The sequence below is a fragment of the Vipera ursinii genome (genome assembly GCF_947247035.1).
Source record: "Vipera ursinii genome assembly, chromosome: 7".
Classification (NCBI taxonomy): Eukaryota; Metazoa; Chordata; class Lepidosauria; order Squamata; family Viperidae; genus Vipera; species Vipera ursinii.
The window spans coordinates 76,509,010-76,534,464 of NC_139521.1; the positions used below are offsets into that span (position 1 = coordinate 76,509,010).

General features: G+C 53.8%; 2 protein-coding genes across 3 annotated transcripts in view; one reads left to right on the plus strand and one right to left on the minus strand.

The window, feature by feature from the left end:
• The first annotated feature begins 1,961 nt into the window (after positions 1–1,961).
• Positions 1,962–14,799, plus strand: NAGK (N-acetylglucosamine kinase). Of its 2 annotated transcripts, none has more exons than XM_083367193.1 (10): positions 1,962–2,255; positions 4,384–4,468; positions 6,029–6,127; positions 7,828–7,969; positions 8,197–8,307; positions 8,729–8,841; positions 10,814–10,901; positions 11,568–11,665; positions 13,286–13,364; positions 14,398–14,799. In XM_083367193.1, exons 3-10 carry the CDS (start codon positions 6,068–6,070, stop codon positions 14,586–14,588), a joined length of 882 nt encoding a protein of 293 aa, XP_083223319.1. In that variant the 5' UTR covers positions 1,962–2,255; positions 4,384–4,468; positions 6,029–6,067; the 3' UTR covers positions 14,589–14,799. The 2 variants fall into 2 exon arrangements, with proteins under 2 accessions (XP_083223319.1, XP_083223318.1); XM_083367192.1 differs by having other exon boundaries at positions 1,962–2,148.
• A 980-nt stretch (positions 14,800–15,779) lies between these two features.
• Positions 15,780–25,455, minus strand: part of PAIP2B (poly(A) binding protein interacting protein 2B) — a 30,073-nt gene continuing 20,397 nt past the window's right edge. Inside the window, exons 2-4 of the mRNA XM_083367215.1 lie at positions 24,832–24,995; positions 18,927–19,112; positions 15,780–18,054 (exon numbers count right to left, since the gene is read on the minus strand). Of these exons, the coding sequence (XP_083223341.1) occupies positions 17,998–18,054; positions 18,927–19,112; positions 24,832–24,984 (396 nt within the window). The 5' untranslated portion in view covers positions 24,985–24,995 and the 3' untranslated portion in view covers positions 15,780–17,997. The remainder of the gene's footprint in view (positions 18,055–18,926; positions 19,113–24,831; positions 24,996–25,455) is intronic.

Genomic DNA, 25,455 nt, shown 5'->3' on the forward strand with positions numbered 1-25,455 from the left:
ATGGATGGATGGATAGAGAGATAGAGAAATGGATGGATGGAGGGGTAGATAGATAGATAGAGAGATAGACAGACAGATAGAGATGAGAGAGAGACAGACAGACAGAGATGATATAGATAGATAGATAGATAGATAGATAGATAGATAGATAGATAGATAGATAGATAGATAGACGGACACACACACACACACACACACAGAGAGAGAGAGGCAGACAGGCAGACACGGAGAGAGATGATAGATGATAGATAGATAGATAGATAGATAGATAGATAGATAGATAGATAATAGATAGATAGATAGATAGATAGATAATAGATAGATAGATAGATAGATAGATAGATATAGATGATAGATAGATGATAGATAGATAGATAGATAGATAGATAGATAGATAGATAGATAGATAGGCAGGCAGGCAGGCAGGCAGACAGGCAGGCAGGCAGACAGACTAAGTAGATAGGTAGGTAAGAGAGAGAGAGAGAGAGAGAGAGACTTAGATAGGTAGGTAGGTAAGACAGGCAGGCAGACCGGCCCTTGGGAGGACCCCAAAGAAGCCAGGCCAGGGACTCACCTGAGCTTCTTACTCTGCTGCTCATTTTCCCCAGAGCTGAACTGGGATTTGTCCCAAAGGCTGGCCAAAGGCGGGTTGGGGGGGGGGAGTGGAGGGCTCTGGGGCCTCCCCCTGCTGGAGGCAGCCCCCCCCTCCCGCAGCCCCCCTTGCCTGGCCGTGGCTCCTCTGCGCCAGGGAGGGGGAGACGCCACCTCTGGAAACCACGGAGGGACCAGCTGGGGTGAGAGAGGGCCTGTCTGTCTGTCTCTCTCTCCCTATTTACTTTTTCTTTCTTTCTTTCTCTCTCCCTCCCTCCCTCCGTACGGTCCTCTATTTACAACAGTTCATTCGGTGCCCTTTCAAAGTTACAACGGCACTGAATCATGTGACTTATTATGACCGTTTTCGTAGTTAAGACCTTTTCAACTCAGGGGATCAAAATTTGGACGCTTGCCAACCGACTCGTATTTACGACGGGAGTCACACGATCACCCCCTTCCAACCAGCCAAGTCTAGGGGGAAGCCAGATCTGCTGAACAACCGGATCACTAACTTAACAGCTGCAAGGATGATTAGCTTAACAACTTTGGCAAGCGAAGTCCTAGAATGGGGGCAAAACAGCTGTCTGGTTTAGCGACGGAAATTCTGGCCTCCGTTGTGGTCGCTAAGCCGAGGACCGCCTGTCCTCGGGGTCGAGAGTTGCCTTGGGGACTGACAGGCAACAAACAAATTTAATCAATCAATCAATCAATCAATCCATAATAAATAAAATGTTTGCTGCCTTGAGTTATTTAAAAAGGGGGGGCTGTAAAAAGAAATCTCATAAATAAATAAAACCAGGAGGGGGGGGGGAGGCCGAAGAACAGGCACCGGAGCCCAGGTCCAGCTGATGGGATGTGTGGAAGGGAATTGGCTGGGCTATTTCCTCCTGGTTGGGGGGGGGAGGTATAAACAGCCCCCCCTCCATTGATGCTGGGATCCCTAGACCAGTGTTTCCCAATCTTAGGAACTTGAAGATGCGTGGACTTCAACTCCCAGAATTCCCCAGCCAGCATAGCTGGCTGGGGAATTCTGGGAGTTGAAGTCCACGCATCTTCAAGTTCCTAAGATTGGGAAACGCTGCCCTAGACCCGGTCACTCTTGGAGGGAGGGGGGAAACAGAAGGTGCTGCAACCGCCAGGGGGCGCCCTCTCCCTTTTGGGGGGGGGGACGCTGCCCCCTTCCCTCCCTTCCCGGGGCAGCCCCCGCCTGGCCGACCCTGCGGGGAGGGCTAGCCGGAGAGGCGGCTTCACCTGCCGGGCACCTGCCTGCTCCGGCTGAAGCCAGGGCGGCGGCGGGGGGGGGGAGTGGGCAGGTCCCGAGGACACGTGTCCCGGGGAAAGGGGCGGAGCGGGGCTGGGAAGGCGAGTCTGCCTTCCGCAAAGCGGGACCGCCGCGACGTGGGAACCCGGCCGGCGCCGGAGGAGGGCAGGCGGGCGAGCCGGGACGGCCGAAGGGAGGAAGGGAGGAAGGAAGGAAGGAAGGAAGGAAAGGAAGAAAGAAAGACGGGCGGAGCTGCGGAGCTGCATGGCGGCGGTCTACGGCGGGGTGGAGGGGTGAGCCGGGCGGCCCCGCCGGGGGAGAAGCCGGGAGAGACTTGCAGCCCGCAGCGCCGCCATCGCCGCCTTCCCCGACTCACCTGCCGGCTCACCTGAGCGGCCAGGTGAGGCGCCGGGGGAGGCGGGGCCGGCGCCGGGGGCTGCGCTCGGGCTGGGGGGGGGAAGCACCAACCCCCCCATCACACACAGACGGGTTTGGCTGGGACTCCCCCCTCCCTCCTTCCCTCCCCCGCCCGCCCGGGATGGCCAGTGGGGGGGTGGGAGGGGGACTCTGCTCTTGGGCCTCCGCTTTAGAGCGGCTCCGAGGCTCCTTCCCAAAGTGGGGGGCTTGGAGGGACCCCCGGCGCCCTTGGGGTGTTGCAACTTCGCAGCCCCCGCCCGCGCCCCCTCCCTCCCTCCCTCTCCCGGCTTCCTTGAGGCTGGCACCGTGCGAACGCGTGCATTGAGGGAAGAGGGGGGAGATCGGGATCGGGGGACCCTCTTGGGACCGCTTAAGGCTCCCTGGAACAAGCAGCCTTCCCCAACGCGGCGCCCGCGGGCGTCTGGCTGGAGGATGCCCACAAACGCCCCTCCCTCCCCGGGGAATCCCTGGGCTTTGCTGGCTGGGTGACGTCATCGGGGCTTTTCTACCGGCCTCCACTTGCCCGGAAATTGGGGAGAGAGAAACTGCCTGGTGGGGGGGGGGGGCTTGGCTCCCTCTTGCGTTTCAAAATATCCATTATTTTATTGCAATAGCCTTCTTTCAATAGGCCTGGGTGGTTTTTTTTGCGGGGGGTGGGGGTCACTTGAGGCCTGGAGGAAAGAGGAACGCTTCCCAGATTGCAAACCGGCTGAGGTTCCATGTGGCTGGGCAGGAGGAAGGAAGGGATTCTTGCATGCAAAGCATTTCAAAGCTGTGATCTGGCTGGGCCAAAGGCGGCTTCTGGACTTGGCTAGTTCTTGGCCGGCTTGGGTGGAAGGGAAATTGGAAACCGGCATAGCTAGTCTGCAGATGGCGGCTTGCCGGGCTTGCGGGCTGGGGAGAGGACGGGGTTAAACCGGTGAGCTTGTTTCGTTGACTTAAAACAGCGTTTCTCGGCCCTCAGGAGCTTTTCAGATGGGTGGACTTCAACTCCCAGAATTCCCCAGCCAGCAAGTCAGTCTTGGTGGGCGTGGCCTTGGTGGTTCAACACCCAGAGAAGCCCAGATCAACCCCAAGGGGAGCATTTAGAGTAGACCAACAGTCAAACAGGAAACGTTACCCGATCAAGGAAACACCAAGTGAGACGCACAATGCAACAATAAATAACAACCCAACCCAGGAACCACCCAGGGCACTCCCACCAATATTGACCAGGCAAGACCCTTGAATAGAAACAGAGAGCAGACCCCACCACCCACCCACCCCAACACTGATGACGTTGCCTAGTTGGGTCATGAAACGCCTGCAAGGAAACCACCCAGCTCAGAGAGCATCAAGGACCCCACAGTCCTCCTCTTCCTCCTCCTCCACAAATCCCCCTCCCTTCTAGTACTGATGATGTTTCCTAGTTGGGTAATAAAATATCTGCAAGAAAACAATCCAGTTCACAGAGTACCAAGGACCCCATAGTCGTCGTCTTCCTCCTCCTCCTCCTCCCCCCCCCCGTTCCCTTCTAGCACTGATGCTGGACCCCACAGTTAGACCCTGAGCCACAAAGATTTTCTCCTAGGGTCGTTTTTTCTTTTTCAATTTCCCCACGGGATTTTTACACGAGCATCCTTGACTGACCCCCGCCAGGCTGGGAAGCAGAATCCTCCCCATATGGCCCCTCTAACGTCGGATTTTTTTTGCTCTGACGACAGAGGGAGATGCCACCATTTTCTTCTTCTGTTTTACTCTTAGAGTTCGATGATGCTGGGGGGGGGAGGAAGGTGCACGAGAGTTTAGCTAGACATAACAATACCGAACCTAGTGTGAGAACCAAGGTTATTGAAATAAGAGATGATAAGAATTGGCGGGCTGGAGAACTGGAGGGAAAGAGCCTGCATTTCAAGCTCATTGGAGAATGTGATTTATGACCCTCAACTGGGGGAGGGAATTGTGCTTTGCTACTAGGTGCTCAGGGGGAGGGCAACTCAGATTTGGCTTCGATTGTGTTAGTGCCCATGCTCTGCTTCTCGAATAAAGACTCTTTTAAGGTAAACAATGCCTCTTTGAAGGGTCCCACCGGTGGGAACCAGGACACAAGTGGCCTCTGTCTTCCTCTGCAGGGGGGGGACCCACTCCAAGGTGCTGTTGCTGTCCGAAGATGGCAAGATCCTGGCCGAGGCCGAGGGGCCCTGCACCAACCACTGGGTAAGGATCCAGTCCTCCTCGCCTTCAAGAGGGTAACGGGGGGAAAAGTGAGTAAGTAGGAGGAGTTGCTTGAGTTTGCTTTCGTTTTTCCACGCACGTCGGGGGGGGGGGACGGGAAACAACCCCCAGCTCTTTGACAATCTTCCTTGGGAAAATAATATTTAAATAGGAGTACCTGTGACTCTCTGAATCCCTGGCCAGGACTAGGAAGGGTCTACAGGCAGTCCCTGACTTACAACGCTTCGCTTAGCGACCGTTCAAAGTTACAAAGGCCTTAGGACCGTTTCTCACGCCGACCGTTGCAGTGTTCCCCCCCCCCCGGTGGTCAGAGGATCAAAATTCACTCGGCTGCTGGCTCATAAAAATAATAAAATAATAGTAGTAGTAATACTACTACTACTACTACTACTAATAATAATAATACTAATAATAATAATAGAGTGTTCAGTTGACTGAGTTTCATGTTTTATGAATAAAAGTTATATTATAATAATATTGGAAGGGACCTTGGAGGTCATCTAGTCCAACCCCTTGCTGACGGTCGCAGCGTCCCAGGGGAGGTGTCGCTGACATTCCCCCTTTGGCGACCTTCTGACAAGCAAAGTCAAGGGGGGAATCCGGATTGGCTTAACAGCCCTGTTCCTAATTTCACCCCGGCAGTGATTCACTTAAGAACGGTGGCAACGAGAGGTCGTAAAATGGGGCCAAACTCAGTTAGCAAATTTCTCACTTAGAAAGAGTTGTGATCGTAAGTCAAGGCCTTCCTGCAGTGCAGGGGTGCCCAACCTTGGCCCCTTTAAGACTTGTGGACTTCAACTCCCAGAATCCCCCCAACCAGCGTTGCTGGTTGGGGGGATTCTGGGAGTTGAAGTCCACAAGTCTTAAAGGGGCCAAGGTTGGATACTGCTGGTGTAGAATATCTGCAGATGTGTTTGCCTTGCAGGGCGTGGAGACTTGCCACCAAACAGCCCTGCCAGCCTGGTCATTAGAGGGTTACAAGTCCAGCGTGGTGCCCGATGGGGACGCTGGCCTAAACTGACCCCCACCCTCCCCACAAGCGGCCCCCAGTCTAGATCTGGCGGCTGCCCCCTCTTGGCTGTCCCTGGCAAGGCAGGGGTTTTATTGCCAGATGCCAGCCTGGGCTCGAGGGCAGGGGTGGCTGAAAGGAGACCCCTCCCCAACCGATCCAGAGGGCACCATGCAGGGAAGTTGCTGGGAAGCAACCGAGGTCGGTTAAGACACGGTGAGAATCCAGCAATTGGGGGGGGGCACAGAGGGAGTGCTAGGTAGTTTCGCAATGGGGGTGCGAGTTCCTTAAGTCGGGGGTCCCCAACCCCCGGTCCCTGGCATGCCAGCCACCCGTCCACCCAAACCATCAAAGCCCCACCGGCGGGAGGCAGGCAGCAGACAAAAACACACAAAAAAGGAAAAACTACTCTCCACGCAACCGGGCCCTGGTGCCCCAAAGGTTGGGGGCCTCTGCCTCGAGTGTGCACGTGTGAAGGGGTGTAAGTGCGCAAGTTGAAGGGTGTCTCTCTCCCCCCCACCCCGGCCATGCAGCTGGTTGGCGCAGACACGTGCCTGGAGCGGATTGACGCCATGGTCCAAGATGCTAAAAGGAAGGCTGGGGGCGATCCACGCACTCCGCTTCGTTCTCTGGTGAGTCTCCCGCCCTCTTCCCAGGAAAGCCCCCCCCACCCATTCCCCAAACCCTTGGGGAATGGCTTTTATGGAAACACCCAGGGCAGGTGGGGGCAAAGAAGATAGGCACCTTGGGGTCACCGTGCATGGGACATGTTCTTGGGATGCAAGCCCCCCCCCGGCGGTGTTTTGGGAACGATGCCACCTGCCAGTCAATATTTTGGCATCGCCCTGGTTTGCTGTGGATGCTGCTAGCCCAGGGTAACAGAATAACAAGAGTTGGAAGGGACCCTGGAGGTCTTCTAGTCCAGCCCCCTGCTCAAGCAGGAGAACCCCTATACCAGGGTTAGGCAACCTTGGCTCTTTTATGACTCGTGGACTTCAACTCCCAGAATTCCTGAGCCAGCATAGGGAACTATGATCCCTTTCTGACCTGTGGACTTCAACTCCCAGAATTCCTCAGCCAGCCACGCTGAGGGGAAAGGGAGAGGTTTCCAAGCTGAGCCATGCAGGCTGAGGAATTCTGGGAGTTGAAGTCCACGAGTTGTAAAAGAGCCAAGGTTGCCTACCCATGCCCTACAACATTCCAGCCAGGTGATTGTCTAGTCTCTTCTTGAAAACCTCCAGTGATGGAGCACCCACAACTTCTAGTGGCAAGCTGTTCCACTGGTTAATCGTCCTCGCTGTTAGGGAGTTTCTCCTTAATTCCAGGTTGCTTCCCTCCTTGATGGGTTTCCATCCGTTGCTTCTTCTCCTGCCTTCTGGCGCTTTGGAGAAGAGCTTGACACCCCCCCTCTTCTTTGGGGCAGCCCCTCCGATATTGGAAGGCTGCTATCATGGAACCTCGAGATATGATACCACGTTTTTCAGATCCCTTGTAGACAATTCAAGGGTCGCTTTAGATTTCTGATAACAGCTAGAGGGGTGTCCAAATTTAGCAACTTTAGGACTTGTCGACTTCAACTCCCAGAATTCCTCAGCCAGGGTCCCCAAACGTGGCGACTTTAAGCCTTGTGGCCTTCAACTCCCAGAATTCCTCAGCCAGGGTCTACAAATGTGGTGGCTTTTTGTGGACTTAACTCCCAGAATTCCTCAGCCAGGGTCTGAGGCTGCTATCACCTCACCCCTGGTCCTTCTTTTCCCTAGACTGGCCATGCCGGATCCCTGCAAGCCTTTTATGTAGGCTTGGCCTTCCCTTGGGTCAGGGGTAGGCAACCTCGGCTCTTTGATGACTGGTGGACTTCAACTCCCAGAATTCCTGAGCCAGCCTGGCTCAGCTTGGAAACCTCTCTTTCCCCTCAGCATAGCTGGCTCAGGAATTCTGGGAGTTGAAGTCCACCAGTCATAAAAGAGCCGAGGTTGCCTACCCCTGCCTTGGGTAATGAAAGGAGCTGAACCCCACCTGTGGTCGTCAGGTGAAAGGGGAAAGTGACAGGGCCTTGGCGGAAGTGCCTCCTTCCTGAGCCTCCAGCCCCAGGAGCCCAGCGGGTTGAAGAGCCTTTCTCCACCCAGAGGCTCCAGGGGTGGGAGCCCAGCGCTAGACACCCGTCTGGGTCGTCCGTGACACCCGAAGATCCCCCAGGACACGGGCGGTCGCTGGATGACCTCCTGCTACCTTCCGCCGTGATTGTCCCCTGGGGCTGCCTCACCCGGAACCTTTCCCGGAGTGCCGTGGCACCGTGGCCGGGGGCTCACAGTGTGGCTGCCTGTGACTGCAGGGTCTCTCCCTGAGCGGAGGGGAGCAGAAGGAAGCCATCCAGAAGCTCATTGAGGACATGAAGAGCCGCTTCCCGCATCTGAGCGAGAGTTACTTTATCACTACCGACGCCGTTGGGGCCATAGCCACTGCGACCGACACCGGTAAGGCTTGCTTCCTCCCTCCCTCCCTCCCTTCTTTCCTTCCTTTTGTCCGTCCCTCTTTCCCTTCTTTCCTCAGTTTGTTCCTTCCTTCCTTTCTCCCCTCCCCCCTCCTCAATCCCACCCCGCAGCTCTCCCTCCCGTGGAAGCAGGGCAGGCTGCCAGCGGGCAATGCGTAACGTAGCAAGATGGCGGTCCTGACCTCCTTCTTGATGGTCATTTCTTTCCAGGCGGGGTGGTGCTCATCTCCGGAACCGGCTCCAATTGCAAGCTCATCAACCCGGATGGCTCTCAGATCAGCTGTGGAGGATGGGGCCACATGATGGGGGACGAAGGATCAGGTGAGGAAACCAGGATCTTCCTAACAGATCAGCGTGCGGACGGCTTCGAGAGATTGCAGATCCTATCCTTGTTCTCTGAGTCGACAGAGAACTTCTTGGGAGATGCAGGCCTTCTCTAAGATCCAGCTTTCTCCGGGCTGGATCCTGTAATCCTTTGCCAGATCTCTCTTGACGTCCCAAAGGCGCTTTTTTTTTTCAGGAGGCAACCGGACTTCCTTGTTTTTCTTTGAAGACCTTTCGCTCCTCATCCCAGAAGCTTCTCCGGCTCTGACTGGAGGTGTGGGGAATGTTAGGATTGACAAATATCAATATATCAATCCTTCCATTCCCCACCATCCAGTCGGGGCTTTATGTATTGTATGGGTGGGGATCAAAATGAAGTCCAGACCCCAGGCTGACCCTCCCTTTTGCTGTTCGGCAGCTTACTGGATCGCCCACCAGGCTGTGAAGACGGTGTTTGATGGCCTGGATAACCTGGAGGTCCCACCGCACGACATTGGCTACGTCAAGCAGGCCATGTTTGACTACTTCCAGGTAAGTGGCTGGTCCACCCCCAAAGCAGACTTTGGCCTTCACCCTCTTCTGGGGAACGGAGGGGAGGACTTGGGTCTGTGGGAGGGGGAGAGCAGGCCGAGGTCAGAGTTCAGCCAAAACATGTAGGCAAGCCGGAAGTCTCCCATTGGGAAGGCTGCAGAGGTCCCAAGGGTGATGCTAGGCTGTGGGGCTCGTGAGGAGGCACCCCTGCCAAGAGACGGAGCTGCCTCTTAACTCTGCTTCCGACTCCAGAGGAGACAGGCGTTGGGGTGGGGACAGCCCTGTAGGGTTTCTGTGCTTCAAGGAAAGAGTTGGAAGCTTCTGGGCATCTCTGGAGGCTAATCTCTAGGGCCAGAGACAAAACCACTTTGCAACTCAGTGTACAATTCAGGATTCTGACGTTTGGCCACCCAGCCAGACGTTCAGACTAGATTTGGCATTTTTATCCACCTATCGAGTCCTTCCCAGGGATAGCCCAGGGGTGGGCAACCTTGTCTCTTTTATGACTGCTGGACTTCAACTCCCAGAATTCCTGAGCCAGCATGGGGGAACTATGGCCCCTTCATGACTCGTGGACTTCAACTCCCAGAATTCCTGAGCCAGCATGGGGGAACTATGGCCCCTTCATGACTCGTGGACTTCAACTCCCAGAATTCCTGAGCCAGCATGGGGGAACTATGGCCCCTTCATGACTCGTGGACTTCAACTCCCAGAATTCCTGAGCCAGCATGGGGGAACTATGGCCCCTTCATGACTGGTGGACTTCAACTCCCAGAATTCCTGAGCCAGCCTGGCTCAGCTTGGAAACCTCTCCCTTTCCCCTCAGCGTGGCTGGCTCAGGAATTCTGGGAGTTGAAGTCCACGAGTCACAAAAGAGGCGAGGTGGCCTACCCCTGGGATAGGCAGTTGTGGTTATTTGAGGGTGTTCAAGGCCGCATCTGAGCATGTCAGCTGTTCCAAGTCAAGCTGCCTTCTGCAACTGACCGATGGGGATTTTGTCCAGGCCAATGGCGTTCCAGTGGTGCTCCGGTTGTTTTGGGATTATTGGTGCTGCCTCTGCTCGCCTCTGCCACAGTCGTCCTACTTCTATTTGCAGGTCTTAGTATTTTGTTCTCTTCTCCAGTTCTTTCTCTTCTCTTCTGCTGTCTGCAGGCACTGCCACGTCTGCTATCCAGACTTTTTTTTTGTTTTTCTTATCAACAATTGTTGTGGGGTGTTGTGTGGCAGGTGCTTCTCTGAATTCTAAAGTCCCAGAGCAATTTAGGAAGATGGGAAAGGAAAGGAAGTTAGGGAAGGAAGGAAGGAAGGAAGGAAGGAAGGAAGGAAGGAAGGAAGGAAGGAGGGAGGGAGAGGGAGGGAAGGAAGATGGGAAAGGAAAGGAAGGGAGGGATCACTGGAGGCTTTCATAAACAGACAGGATGACCATTTGTCCGAAATGGTACAGGGGTCTCCTGCTCGGGTGAGGGGGTGCAATAGACCTCCAAGGCTCCTTCCAACTCTTTATTATTCCATGTCCTGCCTTGTCACGCCATTGTTTGAAGTCGGTCTGCGTAGTCTTGCGGCAACTAACTAGAATGGTCCAAATCATTTTTATTACAACACGGTGTTTGAGGTTTGGTTTGGCTAAGGAAAAAGGAAAAGGAGAAAGAAAGAGAGGAAAAGAAGAGAAGAAGGAAGGAAGGGAAAGAAAAAGAAAGAAAGAAAGAAAGAAAGAAAGAAAGAAAGAAAGAAAGAAAGAAAGAAAGAAAGGAGATGAAAGAAAGAAAGGAAAGAAAGAGAAAGGAAGAAAGAAAGGAAAGAAAGAAAGGAGATGAAAGAAAGAAAGGAAAGGAAGAGAAAGGAAGAAAGAAAGGAAAGAAAGAAAGAAAGAAAAAGAAAGAAAGAAAGAAAGAAAGAAAGAAAGAAAGAAAGAAAGAAAAAGAAAGAGTTTGTTTTCTTCTTCCTTTACATTTTCACACCTTTTCCCCAACAGGTTTCCGACCGGATGGGGCTCCTGACTCACCTCTACAGGACCTTTGAGAAGTCTAAATTTGCAGGCTTCTGCCAGAAGCTGGCTGCAGGTGTGGGCAGGTCGCTCGAGGGGGGGGTCGTTTGGGGACGCCAGGAAAACAACACCCACCGCCGGATTCCTGCTCAGGCAGAGGCTTCATCCAGTTCTTGGACGATGCTAAGTCAGCAAGGGAGTGTCTGGCTTTCCGCATTAGATGCTTGCAGCTGGGGAATTCTGGGAGCTGAAGCCCACCCGTCTTAAAAGTTGCAAGGTTGAGAGACACCGATTTGGACATCTCCAGGCGTGATCAGCTATAAATGGCTGGGGGATTCTGGGAGTTGAAGTCCACACATCTTAAAGCATGCTGGCTGGGGGATTCTGGGAGTTGAAATCCACTCATCTTAAAGCAGGGGTCTTCAAACTTGGTCCTTTTATGGCTGCTGGACTTCCAACTCACAGAGTTCCTCAGCCAGCGTGCCTGGTGGAGGAATTCTGGGAGTTGAAGTCCACCAGTCATAAAAGGGCCAAGTTTGAAGACCCTTGTCTTAAAGCATGCTGGCTGGGGGATTCTGGGAGTGGAAGTCCACTCATCTTAAAGCATGCTGGCTGGGGGATTCTGGGAGTGGAAGTCCACTCAAAGCATGCTGGCTGGGGGATTCTGTCTTAGGGCCCCGGGGCGCCCCAGGTCGGGTGGGTTAAATGAAAGGGTAAACGTGGTTCCCCGTCTTTCATGCAGGTGCCAAGGCTGGGGATCCCCTGTGCCACTACGTTTTCAACAGGGCCGGAGAAGTCCTGGCACGACATATTGTGGCCGTGCTTCCCAAAATTGACCAGGTAACTTAGCCCAGGATGGACGGTGGCAGAAAAGCTGCAGGATTGAGGACGGTTGCTGCTGCTTTTCCCTGGCCCACCTCCCAGAGTTCATTGTGGCTTATGAAGCAGCCATATTGAGGCTAACTCTGGAACATAATTGGACGGAGGGGGGGAAGAGCGAGGTTCAGGGGTCCCCCAAAGGGGAGGACAGAATGGGGGCTCTAGATCTGGATCCAAGCTGGCTTCTGGAGGGAAGCGCCACCTCTTCCTTTGCCCTAAGCCACAATGGGGTTTGGCATCTTGTATGAATCCAGCCAATTGTGGCTTATTTCAGGGCCCCCCCATCTTTCCAGCTGGGAGGCCCGAGCCAGCGCGGAATGGGGTAGGGCTTGTGAGCGGCAGGTGCGTGCGCGAGTGCTTGCCCATTCCTCTCGCAGCCCGGTTTCAAATCGGCTGCAGCCCGGGGGTTGGGGACTCCTGGCTTGTTTGATAAACCCTGGTTTAGGAACCAAGTAAAAGGGACATTTGTTCTGTCTTGCACTGCAACCAAACAGGACAGCTGCAGACTCCAATGGATAGTTAGGACTGAGGAAAGAACAATTGCAAACAGCCTGCCTTCCCTTGTGTGGGTCAGGAGACACCCCCCCCACCGAGAAGATGCTTGCAGACCCCCCCCCCCCCCGCATCCTGGACATAATCTGTTTCCACCCCTCCCCTCCAGATGGCGCTAGAGGGCATGGCAGGCCAAAACAACCAGACCCAGATTCTCCCCTTGTGCCGTCGCTCTGCCCACCATCGATCTCTTACAATGCTGTCTAATGTCTTAAGTATATTACTAACCATGTAGTAGTGTGGCTGTAGTACAGGTAGTTCTCAAGTTACAAGTTTGTTTAGCGACCGTTCAAAGTTACAATGGCGCTGGAAAGAGAGACTTGTGACTTTGCAGCATCCCCGTGGTCACACGATGAAAATTCAGATGTTGGCAACTGGCATGTACTTATGATGGTTCTGCCACGTCCCGGGATCACGTGGTCCCCTTTTGTGAGCCACTGACGAGCAAAGTCAAGGGGGGGGGAAGCCAGATCCGCTTAACGACCGGGTTACTAACTTAAAAACTGCAGTGATTCGCTTAGCACAGGGGTAGGCAACCTTGGCTCTTTTATGACTTGTGGACTTCAACTCCCAGAATTCCTGAGCCAGCTTGGCTCAGTTTGGAAACCTCCCCCTTTTCCCTCAGCGTGGCTGGCTCAGGAATTCTGGGAGTTGAAGTCCACAACTCATAAAGCGGCCTAGGCCTAGGCCAGGGGTGGGCAACCTTGGCTCTTTTATGACTTGTGGACTTCAACTCCCAGAATTCCTGAGCCAGCTTGGCTCAGCTTGGAAACCTCTCCCTTTCCCCTCAGCGTGGCTGGCTGAGGAATTCTGGGAGTTGAAGTCCACCAGTCATAAAAGAGCCAAGGTGGCCTACCCTTGACTTAGCAACTGTGGCAAGCAAGGCAAAACTCAGTTAACAGCTGCCTCGCTTAGCGACAGAAATTTTGGGCCCAATTGTGATTGGAAGTCAAGGGCCATCCGTATGCTGGACTGCCTCCTGGGCAGCGGGTGACCCACGGACCTTCGCGGGCATTTCCCTCCCTCCAGGTTTTGCTGCAAGGGCACCTGGGACTGCCCATCGTCTGCGTCGGATCGGTGTGGAAGAGCTGGGAGATGATGAAGGAAGGTGAGGACCTCGGCGGCTGCCCTGCTCGGCAAAGCCGGATCTGCTTCCGGGTCAGGGCCCCCCAGAACAGGGGTCTCTTTAAGACGGCTGGACTTCAACTCCCAGAATTCCTCAGCCAGGGAGTTGTAGTCCCCCCCCTCCCCCGTCTTAAAGCAAGCTGGCTGGGGGATTTTGGAGCTGAAATCCAGCCACCTTAAAGCATGCTGGTTGGGGGATTGTGGGAGTTGTAGTCCACCCATCTTAAAGGATGCCGGCTGGGGGATTCTGGGAGTTGTAGTCCACCTGTCTTAAAAGCTGCCAAGATTGAAGACCCCTGCCACAGAGGATTCAAATGAAAAGGAGGGCTTAAAGATCTCGGCCGCCCATGAAGTACAACAGCCCGTTTAGTGACTGTTCACAGTTACAGCGGCACTGAACAAAGTGCCTTGCGACCATTTGTCACACTTACGACCGTGGCAGCGCCCCCCCCCCGTAGCCTCAGTGATCCAAATTCAGACGCTCCACCGTTGATTCCTATTTGCAAAGGGGGCCGCATCCCACGGCCGGGCGATCCCCTTGGGCCGCCACCTGACCAGCGGTCAGATTCACTTTTTTTAACAGGGGTGTCAAGAGCTGAACCCCTGCAGCGATTCACTTAACAACCCTGGCAAGGAAGGTCATAAAACAGGGCAAAGCGCAGCCGTCTCGCTTAGCAGTTGGAAATTCGAGGCTCCTTTGTGGCTGTTAAGTCGAGGACGGCCTGTAGGCCAGGGGTCTTCAAACTTGGCCCTTTTATGACTTGTGGACTTCAACTCCCAGAATTCCTCAGCCAGCAAAGCTGGCTGAGGAATTCTGGGAGTTGAAGTCCACAAGTCATAAAAGGGCCAAGTTTGAAGACCCCTGCTGTAGGCGATGCAATGCAGGGGGGGGCTTAGTTTCTGCAAGCGAGGATGGAGCTCCAGCCGCCCAAGGTGAGGAGCCTGGCTTGGGGGGGTGGGGGAGGCAGGGGGGTGTCCGATGGGAAGCGCCCACCGGCTCTTCTCTCCTCTTGCAGGATTCGTCCGGGTCCTGGGCCAGGCGCACAGCCGGCAGCTCCACGGCGCCTTCTGCCGGTTCAGCCTGCTGAAGCTGAAGCAGTCCTCGGCCCTGGGGGGGGCCAGCCTGGGGGCCAGGCACATCGGCCAGGCCCTCCCTCTGGACTACGCGGCCAACGTGGACGTCTTCTACACGCACTCCTTTGCCTAGAGACGGGCGCCAGGCGGCTCCCGGCCATCCTTGGGAGTGGTGGGGGTGGGGGGGGTGGGGGGGGCTCCAGTCTGGCCTCCCTTTGCTGCTTTGGGAGGGGTCCCGCTTCTACGGGCAGTTTGCAAAGCCACAGACGCAAAAGATGTTGCTTAATAAAAAAAAAAAGGGGGCATGGTCTCGGTGGCAAAAACCACGCAGCGGAGTGCCCGGATACGGTTAGCCCTCGACTTAAACCATCATTCGTTTAGTGACCATCCCAAGCTCCAACGGCACCGCCAAAAGGGACTTGCGGCCGCTTTACCCGCTTACACAAATGCGGTCGCGTGATCAAAATTCAGACCTTCCTATTTGTGATGGTGGCAGCGTGTGTGTGTGTGTGTGACGTGACCCCCCTCTTGCAAACCTTCTCATGAGCAAAGTCCGTAGGGGAAGCCGGCTTCACTTTGCAACGGTGTGACTTGCTTAACAACGGAAGCAATTCAGGTAATAACCGGCAGGAAAGGTCGCAAAATGGTGCTTAACAACCATCTTATCTAGCAATGGGAATTGAGAGCTCTGCTGGGGCCTCCCTGTCCTGCAAGCTTTTGGGGGGGGGGCGCTGATGAGCTTTCATTCCTGCTGGCAATGGGGAGGGGGTCCGGCCACTTCTCCCTCATCCCAGTTTGTTCCTAGCCTAACCTGAAGCGAAGGTCAACATTTAGCTCAGGAGTCTTCAAACATGGCCGCTTTAAGACTTGTGGACTTCAACTCCCAGGGAGTTGAAGTCCATAAGTCTTAAAGTGGCCAAGTTTGACGCTGGCTGAGGAATTCTGGGAGTTGAAGTCCACAAGTCTTAAAGTGACCAAGTTTGACGCTGGCTGAGGAATTCTGGGAGTTTAAGTCCACAAGTCTTAAAGTGACCAAGTTTGAGGCTGGCTGAGGAATTCTGGGAGTTGAAGTCCACAAGTCTTAAAGTGGCCAAGGTTGAAGACCCCCGATTTAGACCAAAGGCTTTGCATAAGGGCCTCACCTCATAGGCTGCTGCCTCCTGGCATCCTGGTTTATCCCAGCTTCCCAGTTAACTGCCATCCTGCAGCCCCTGCATTTCTGCTGACCACCCCCCTGTCCCCCCCCCCCAGAATGACATCCCTGGGCAGGAGGGGGCAGCCGAGCAGACTGCACCCAGTTCCCCAAAAGACCCTCGGCACCATGCCCAGCTCAAAATCCATTTATTGAAGAATGCATTATTGTAAAAATGGGCAGCGCCATCATTGCAAAGGCTCCCGTGGGAAGAAAGTGGGGGGTCGGGGGGGGAGGAGAGGGGGCCCTTGTGCCAACTTGCCCATCGCTTCTCCCCCAAAGGAGCCGGGGCAGAGAAGAAATATATCGGGGGCCCCCACCACCACCTTTTTAAGCAAAGCTTCAAAGCCAGAGTCTGGAGCCATTCCTGTGTGCCCCCCACCAACACGAAGAAAAAACACCCAGCCCCCCCCCCCCAGGGGCAGGGGGGGGGAAAATTGGAGCTTTTCTGCTCCCGTTTGCAGGCTTCCTATGTCGAGGTTTCCTTGAAAGAGTTGGGGAAGGAGATCCTGACGTTGGCCCAGCTCGACAAGCTGCCTTGTCCTGGAACAGAAGGAAGGAAGGAAGGAAGAAAAAGGAGGGAGGGAGGGAAGGAAGGAAGGAAGGAAGGAAGGAAAGAAGGGGCAAGCAGGGCTCAACCTGATGGCACTACTACAAGCCCCATCATGCCAGGCGCCATGCTGGTAGGGGAGGATGAGCTATCGTAGGGTGGGTGGGGGAACTATGGCCCTTTTGATGACGGGTGGACTTCAACTCCCAGAATTCCTGAGCCAGGAATTCTGGGGAGCTGCAGTCCACCCGTCATCAAAGGGCCGTAGTCCCCCACCCCTGATTTAAGAGGAGGGAGGGGATCGCAGCCATATTATTAAGCAAAGGAGGAAGAGGAGGTCTTGCCCCCCCTCCCCCCCATCCTGATAAGAAGCTCATCTCCTACAAAGAGGCCCTCAGAATCCGGTCGGAGTGGCCGGGGCAACGTTGAAGACTTGTGGACTTCCAAGTCTCAGAATTCCCCGGCCAGGGGAATTCTGGGACTTGAAGTCCACAAGTCTCTTGCGGCGGCCACGTTTGTCCCAACGAAAAGGCCGACGGAACAGGCACACGGAAAAACGACTCTCAGGTGCCCCCAGCCTGGCTGGAGGCAGAGTTAAGGGGTCGCCCCAAATCTTGGGATTGAGGAAGCGCCTCGGCTTGTCAAAGGGGTCCCACCAAAGGTCTCCTGGGGCTGGACTTCCTTCCTCGGGGGTTGGCCCAACCTGCAGGAGCTCTCCTTCTGCCGAAGACCACCACCACCACGTTCTTACGTATCCACTGAGCAGCTCTAGAAAGTGGGAGGGTTTGGGGTGAGGCTCCATAAAGGGTCACGCAGCTGCCCCTTGCCTCCTTCCCTCTCCAGGTCTCAGCCTTGGGGAGCCGCGTGCCCGACGGACGGGCACCAGACGGTCCGTTTCCCTGGAGGAAGTAGTGCCGGTGGGCAGGAAGAGAGCCGGTGGTCTCCGTGGGGATTCAGACACCCGGAGGGAGACCTCGGGGTGGGGGGGAGAAGCCATCCGTAGCTCCCAGCCCTCCTTTTTTTAAGGGCAGGAAGAGCCGTGGACTTCAACTCCCAGAATTCCCCAGCCTGGGGAATTCTGGGAGTTGAAGTCCACGGCTCTTCCGAGTGGCCAAGATGGGAGACCGGTCTTTCAGGGTTTGCTTTGGATCGGAAGAGGGATCCTGAGAAGAGACGCAAGGATAGGAAACGCCCAGCGCCGCTTAACTCCTCTAAAAACCCAGCGCCTCCCTCGCTCCTCCGAAGGAAACCCCCTCCCCCGGCGGTTGGCAACCGGAGGGAAGGGACCTCCATCCCAGCCCGCGAAACGCCCAGCCTCCCTGTCCCGAAACACTGAAAGGGGCTGGGCCCAGCCCTCGCCGAAAGCCGAGAGAGGAAGGGGCTGGCCCAACGCTGGAGAAGCAGGAGGCTGTTGTGCTGGCCAACGTCCACGGAGGAGAGGAGTCCCTTCGTGCCCCCCTGGAGGGGCAGCTAACCGAGGGGTACGGGGCGAGGGGGACGGGCAGAAGAGGCTGCTGGTGGGTCAGGCGAGGCTGGGCACTGTTTAACCGGAAGCAGGTGGGTTGGGGATGCCCAACCGGAGGTGCCATCCCACGGCGAGCGCAGCTTTTCTCCCCTTGGTTGCCGAATGTCCCAACGCAGCCAGGCAAGAGGAATTAAAGAGGCCAAAGAGCGCCCCCCATTGGCCGGCAAAGAGTCTCTTTCCCACCACTGCGAGTGGGCCCCGCTCCCCCCACCCCATTCCCACACCCATCCAGGGCAGAAAAAAAAAGTCTTTAAGGAGGCGGCCGGCCGGACGGCTCAGTATTTCACCCCAGGGACGAACTCCTTGGCGTCTGGATTTAAGGTGCTTTTGCTCTGCAAAAAAAAAGGGGGTGGGAAGAAAAGAGAGATTAGAATTACAGAGGGTCAACGTCGGGAGGAGTCCGGCACAGGTGGGCCTCGACTTCACAGCCCTTTCGTTTAGCGACCGTTCAGTTACGACGACACGGGGGAAAAGGGGACTGGCAAACCGGCGTTTTGCCCTTAACGAAGTTCTGCCTCGAAATATGATGCCGAACCAGCTGTGCCAGCTGTGGCTTTCCTGCCTACCGCCCACGCTGCCTGGCTCTCCCCAGACTGCTCGCCTTCCCCTGGGAACGAGGAGATAAGGCCTCGGGAGAGCGCCAACGTAATCTGCTGGTGGCTGCGCAAGGACGCCAAGCTAGGCCCTGGCTTGACTCCTCCTTCCATTCCGGCCCGGCAGTTTCCCAACATCCGCGATTGCAGCAGCCATTACAGAAAGCTTTTCGGGACGGTCGGAGAGGAGGGTGCTGGGTGCTTCTTTACAGGGCAAGAGGAGCCACGCCTGAGGCCAGGAGACGTTTGCCACTCCGCCAGGGCTGTTGGCCAAGAAGGCTGTGGGTTAAGGTGACCTGCCTGTGTCTAAACAGCAATAGCACTTAAGACTTATATGCTGCTTCACGGTGCTTTACAGCCCTCTCTGGGCGTTTTACAGAGTCAGTACACTGTCCCCAACCATCTGGGTCCTCATTTTCTCGACCTGGGAAGGACGCAAGGCCGAGTCCACCCGGAGCAGGTCGGGATCGAACTGCCAAACTGCAGGCAGCTGTCCCCCGCATCCAGGAGAGAGAATAAAAATAATAAGGATTTCTTTTTTTAAAACAAAAACAAAAAAACGCCAAAGTGCAGCTCACGGACTGGCTCCATCGGGCGTGCCCCCCCCTTACCAGAATGTCCTCCGCAATGTGTCCGTGGGGGTTCTCGCTGACCGAGAGTCCGTTCAGCTGCTGCTGGAGCTGCCCCAGGCCTTGAGGCAAGTCCCGGGATGGAATGAACCACTCCTGGTCTTCTTCGTCCAGCATCTCCTGGAAGCAACGGTCCAGGAAGTCCTGTTCCTGAAGTTCCTCTTCCACCTGGGGGCAGAAGCCGAGAGTGGGAAAAGGGGTTTGTCAGAGGCAGGACAGGCTCTGCGGCCACCGGCTGGTCAGCTTCAGGACGGGCATCTCAGTAAAAGCATCCGCTGTTCCCTGCCGCAAAGGGAAGCAGAGGTGGTTAAATGGATCCTTTTGTCCAACGAAGAGACTCTAACCCAGGGCTCTTCCAAATTGGCCCTTGGATGACTTCTGGACTTCAAGTCCCAGAATTCCTCAGCCAGGCATGGTGGCTGAGGAATTCTGGGAGTTTTTTTTACTTTTTATTTTAATTCCATTTATATCCCGCCCTTCTCTGAAGACTCAGGGCGGCTTACAAGCTTAGCAGTAGCCTTCATTCTATGTATATATGTCTGCTTATTAGGGCTTTCACACACACCCCACAAGCGGCATTATTACAAAGTCAGCTTATTGCCCGCAACAATCTGGGTCCTCATTTTACCTACCTGGGAAGGATGGAAGGCTGAGTCAACCTTGAGCCTGGTGGGACTCGAACCTGCACTAATGGCAGGCAGCTGGTGTTACTTAAGGAGGCATTAGCCCACTGCTCCACCAAGGCTTCACCGGGAGTTGAAGTCCACTCCTCTTACAGTCTACTATATAGGGGCTCTTCCAACTTGGCCCTTGGATGACTTGTGGACTTCAACTCCCAGAATTCCTCAGCCAGGCACGCGTGTGTTGAAATCCACAAGTCATCCAAGGGCCAAGTTGGAAGACCCCTGCCCCGTTTCTATTTCGAAATGGCTTCCAGATTTTGGGCTGGCAAGGAAAAAAACGAAATCTTGATTTCTTTGCTTTTGTCAATCGGATAGCTTTATTGTTCCAGAAATGGCTTGCGCGCGCGCTGTTGTGTAAAAGCAAAACGTTGTGCTTGTCATGGGGTTATCTCCGACTGTCGGAAGTCGGCGCCTTTTCCTTTCCCTTCCCCTCCTGACACTATCTTTCTTCTTTCCCCTCCTCCTCCTTCTGAGAACCAGTGGAACTCCTTGCCTCCAGAAGTCGCGGGGGCTCCGTCACTGGAGGTTTTCCAGAAGAGACTGGATAGCCACTGGTCTGAAACGGGATAGGGCAGAGGTGCCCAACCTATGGGGCACCAGGAATCACCGGTTCCGCGGAGAGAAAGTTTTCCGCAAGACCGGAGGGTGCGTGGTCTTGTGTGCTGCCTGCATCCCACAGATGGGGCTTTGCTTGTTTGTGTGAACTGGTTGCTGGCGTGCCACGGCCAGGTACCGGTCCAAGGAGGGGAAGACCTGTAAGGTCCCTTCCAACTCTGCTATTCTGTTACTCCGCTCCAGAGCAGAGAGCCAGCAGGCCCTGGCGAAAAGCAGCCATGGGAAGATCAGGACTTGCCAATAGGCCAAAAAGAGAGAAGTAACGTGGCTTTGAAGTGGGGCAAACGTCCTCTGCCAGTCACCTCTGGCATCTCCAGCTCAACACCGTCTCTCTGTCTGAAGCCATCAACACACCAGATCTTAAAAGCAGATTTAAGCAGGCTGGCTGCTCTGCTCCGGAGGTGTAGCACGCCCAAACAAACACGGCTCAGGGTGAAGGCTTGGTTCCCACCGTCGGCTGAATCACAGGCTAGCCAAACCCATCGCAACCCAGCTGAGGGCGTTGCGTAAACTCGGCCGCCCGGTTCTCCAGAAGTAGGCTAGCTCAGCCCTGCCGGGAAATCCCGGGTCCTTCCCAAACTAAGGACAGGATAAAGAGCCCCAAGGTCTCAAAGGTCAGATGCCCAGGGAACAGCGAAGCGCGTTCAAATCCTGCTTGATATGATCGCTGGACAGCCGCTGCCCTGCTCAGAGGCGGAATCTTGGCCTCTTTTACAAAGAGTATTATCCTCTGAGTATTAACCCAAAGGTGCCTTCCCCCCCCCCCAAAAGGCAATTGGACTTCCTGAGTTGTTTTCCTTGAAAACGTTTTGCATCTCATCCAAGAAGCTTCTTCATTTTCTCACGAGTGAGTTAGAACTGAAGGAGCTTCTTGCATGAGGAGCAAAAAGTTTTTTCTTTTTTTTTAAAGAATTTTTTAATTAGTTTATAAAATGTAAAAGTACAAAGGCAAACAGTAAGAGTAATAAGGGAGGGAAAGGGGAAAGAAGAAGTGTAGAAAAGAGAGAGAGAGAGAGAGAGAGAGAGAGAGAGACAGAGACAGAGAGAGAGAGAGAGAGAGAGAGAGAGAGAGAGAGAGAGAGAGAGAGAGAGAAAAGGCATTGACACCCGAATCCCTTTGGTGCAGTAGGATTAGATAACAGCGTCAAACCTCAACTTTTCACTTTTACATAATAATATAAACTATTTTTATTATTTTTTTTATTTTAATTCCATTTATATCCCGCCCTTCTCCGAAGACTCAGGGCGGCTTACAAGCTTAGCAGTAGCCTTCATTCTATGTATATGCCTGTTTATTAGGGCTTTCACACACACCCCAAGCGGCATTATTACAAAGTCAGCTTATTGCCCCCAACAATCTGGGTCCTCATTTTACCTACCTGGGAAGGATGGAAGGCTGAGTCAACTAGCCATTTCTATAACAACAAACCTTATCTAACCGGTAAAACCCAAAATCTAAGTTTCGCTTTTTTCCCCCCCCACCTCGAGCACAAAGTCCCAAAGCGGATTCCTAGCAGAAACAAGTAATTTTCTTTAACCAAAGCAGGCGATTTAGCCGTCTCTGCTAACTTTGCCAGCCTTTCGTCCAGGCTGGGAAGCAAAGCGTCCTTCCATTTTTGTGCATAATCTTGCTGCCTCAATGTTCCAATTCCTGCCACCCACCCCATCTCTGTTTTCATTAAACCCAGAAGACACTTTTTCTGGTTTTATCTTTCTATTCACTCTGAGAATCTTCTGTATTAGGGTGTGAATTTGACTCTAAATACTTCTTGGCTGAGAAGGAAAACAAACAAGAAGAAACAACGGTTGGAAACCGATCAGAGAGAAAAGCAACCTGGAATTAAGGAGAAGCTTCCTCACAGCGAGGACAATTAAACAGTGGAACAGAGGTTGCCTCCAGAAATCATGGGCGCTCCGTCACTGGAGGTTTTTGAAGAAGAGACTGGACAGTCGCCTGTCTGAGATGGTATAAGTTCCAGCAGGGGGGTGGACTAGAAGACCTCCAATGTCCCTTCCAGATTCTATTCTATTCTATTCTATTCTATTCTATTCTATTCTATTCTATTCTATTCTATTCTATTCTATTCTATTCTTATCATTATTCTATTTTATTCTATTCTATTCTATTCTAATTAATTCTATTCTATTCTATTCTATTCTATTCTATTCTATTCTATTCTATTCTATTCTATTCTATTCTATTCTATTCTATTCTATTCCATTCCATATTTTCTATTCTATTCTATTCTATTCTATTCTATTCTATTCTATTCTATTCTATCCTATCCTATCCTATTCCATTCCATTCTATAATTCTGTTCTATTCTATAATTCTATTCTATTCTATTCCTATTCTATCCTATTCCTATTCTATTCTATTCCATTCTATTCCATATTTTCTACTCTACTCTATTCTATTCTATTCTATTCTATTCTATTCTATTCTATTCTATTCTATTCTATTCTATCTATATTTTCTATTCTATTCTATTCCATTCCATATTTTCTATTCTATTCTATCTATATTTTCTATTCCATTCTATTCTATTATTCTATTCTATTCTATTCTATTCTATTCTATTCTATTCTATTCTATTCTATTCTATTCTATTCTATTCTATTCTCATCATTCCATTCCATTCTATTCCTACTCTACTGTCTACTCTACTCCTATTTCTATTTATTTCTATTTCTATTCTCTTATTTCCTTTTGGAAAAGCTGCGTTTGGGACAACCAGGCCCTGCATGGGGGAGAATCCTTAGGGGGTTGCAGCCACAATTCAGCTGGGACCCGGCACCTGAAGGGGACTGAAAAGCTGCACCATTTGCCTTCAGCCCAGGTCTGCTGCTTGCGAAGGGGCAAAGCACACCCGGCTGGTTCGACGACCCATATTTATTCCCCTCCCAGGCAGGGTTCAAGGCCCGGCTGCCTGCAAGGAAAGAGTCCCGGAGCTGCAGTCCCACGCCCTCCTGCAGTTTCCCCGTTCCGGGCTCTTAAAAGCAGCCGCCCCAACCCTCTCCTTGCGAGCTGTGCCCTGGCCGAGGGACGACAGACTGTGGCACCTCTCGCGCAGGTTTCCAACTTCGCGAAGCGTTCAGAGTCCTGGCCTTTTCTTTGGGGACTCCGGGGCCCCGTCCCGGAAGTGCGCGAAAAGCGGGCTGCTAAATGAATAGATTTGGAGGTCCGGGGACTATTTGGATGGCTGCCTCAGGCCTCCCAAAAGAGGCCCAGGCTGGATGCAGCTGGACACGCGGCTGCTCCCAACAATTCCAGCACACGCTCTTAATCCCCAGGGATAAGGCCGCGTTGTTGTTGTTGTTGTTGTCATCGTCGTCTTCTCCGGCCTCCCTCCCTCCCTCCCAAATTCAGGGGTCCCTCAACTGGGCAAATGGAAGGCTTGCGGATTTCAGTGCACAGAATTCCCCAGCCAGCCAGGTTGGAGACCCTGGCTGAGGAATTCTGGGAGTTGAAGTCCACAAGGCTTAAAGTCGCCACGTTTGGGGACCCTGGCTGAGGAATTCTGGGAGTTGAAGTCCACAAGGCTTAGTCGCCACGTTTGGGGACCCTGGCTGAGGAATTCTGGAAGTTAAGTCCACAAAAAGTCACCACATTTGTAGACCCTGGCTGAGGAATTCTGGGAGTTGAAGTCCACAAGGCTTAAAGTCGCCACGTTTGGGGACCCTGGCTGAGGAATTCTGGGAGTTGAAGTCGACAAGTCCTAAAGTTGCTAAATTTGCACACCCCTCTAGCTGTTATCAGAAATCTAAAGCGACCCTTGAATTGTCTACAAGGGATCTGAAAAACGTGGTATCATATCTCGAGGTTCCATGATAGCAGCATTCCAATATTTGAGGGGCTGCTCCAAAGAAGGGGGGGGGTGTCAAGCTCTTCTCCAAAGCACCAGAGGGCAGGACAAGAAGCAACGGATGGAAACTAACCAAGGAGTGAAGCAACCTGGAACTAAGGAGAAACTTCCTGATATTTTCGAACAATTAACCAGTGGAACCACCTGCCTGCAGAAGCCGTGAATGCTCCAACCCTGGAAGTTTTTAAGAAGAGACTGGACAGACACTTGTCTGGAACAGTATAGGGTCTCCTGCTTGTAGGGGGCTGGACTAGAAGACCTCCAAGGTCCCTTCCAGCTCTGTTATGCTGCCTCTGCTCAGCCTCCTAAGGCAGGGAAGTCGAGCGCAGGGCGAGGGGAAGAAGAAAAATCTGCGCAAGACGGCTGAAGGAAGTCCCAGCCGAGATCAGATCGCTCGTCTCGGCTTCCTGGCTGGCCTTCTCACCACAGAGACTCCGGGCTGGGCTCTGCGCCCATGGAAGGGCATCCAGGCTGGCAGCCCCCTCCTCCCTAACCACGAAGCCCGGAGGAGAGTGGGGAGCCAGGAGGAGGCCCGCCGTTTCAGGCTGCACCCCGGGCCGCAGAGCCTGCCGGGGAACCAGGGTGAGTTCCTCTGCCGAAGGACCACTGTACCCCACGGCTTGGGCAGGGCGCCCTCCCCTCCGCTGGTTTCCACGCACGAGGTGGGGGGGTCTCTCTGCGGGGGGGGGGAGGCTTGGACTAGGCCCCAGGGAGGCCTCTCACCTGCCGGTTGAAGTCCTCCTCGTTCTCCATCCACATGTACTCCGCGAAGGGGTTGCTCTCCTTCTCATCGTGGCCGTTCACTACTTGCTCCTCCTTGGATTTGGCCGGGGGGGCCGCGGGGGGGGTTGGGTTGGCCACATTGGAACCATTCATCCTTGGAGACTCTGCGGGGTTGGGGGGGAGACAGAGGGGAGGGGAGAGGTTAACGGGGCGGGAAGACAGCGGGCGCCATCCCAGCTCAGGCGGCGAGAGCTTCCCGAACCTCCTCGCCTGTAAGGACCGCAGGGGGTCCTCGCCTTACGGCCGGAAATTGAAAGCAGAACCCCGTTGCTACGCAAGGTGGTTGTTAAGCGAGTCACGCCCAATTTTACAACTTTTTTTTTTTTAACGTGGCTGTTAAGCGAATGGCTTGCGATTGTTAATAGCCTGGTACTATATCTATATATCTATATAATATATCTATAGACTATACCTATACATTCGTGTGTGTGTGTGTGTGTGTGTGTTCCCCAGCCGGGAGCCAAGCCAGCCCCTACCAGCCCGCGGCAAGGTCTCGAATCTTGGCCCAGCTTGGCCCTCAAGGAGGAGGGAGTCAGGAAGGCCGAGGCGGGGGAGGAGGACGTT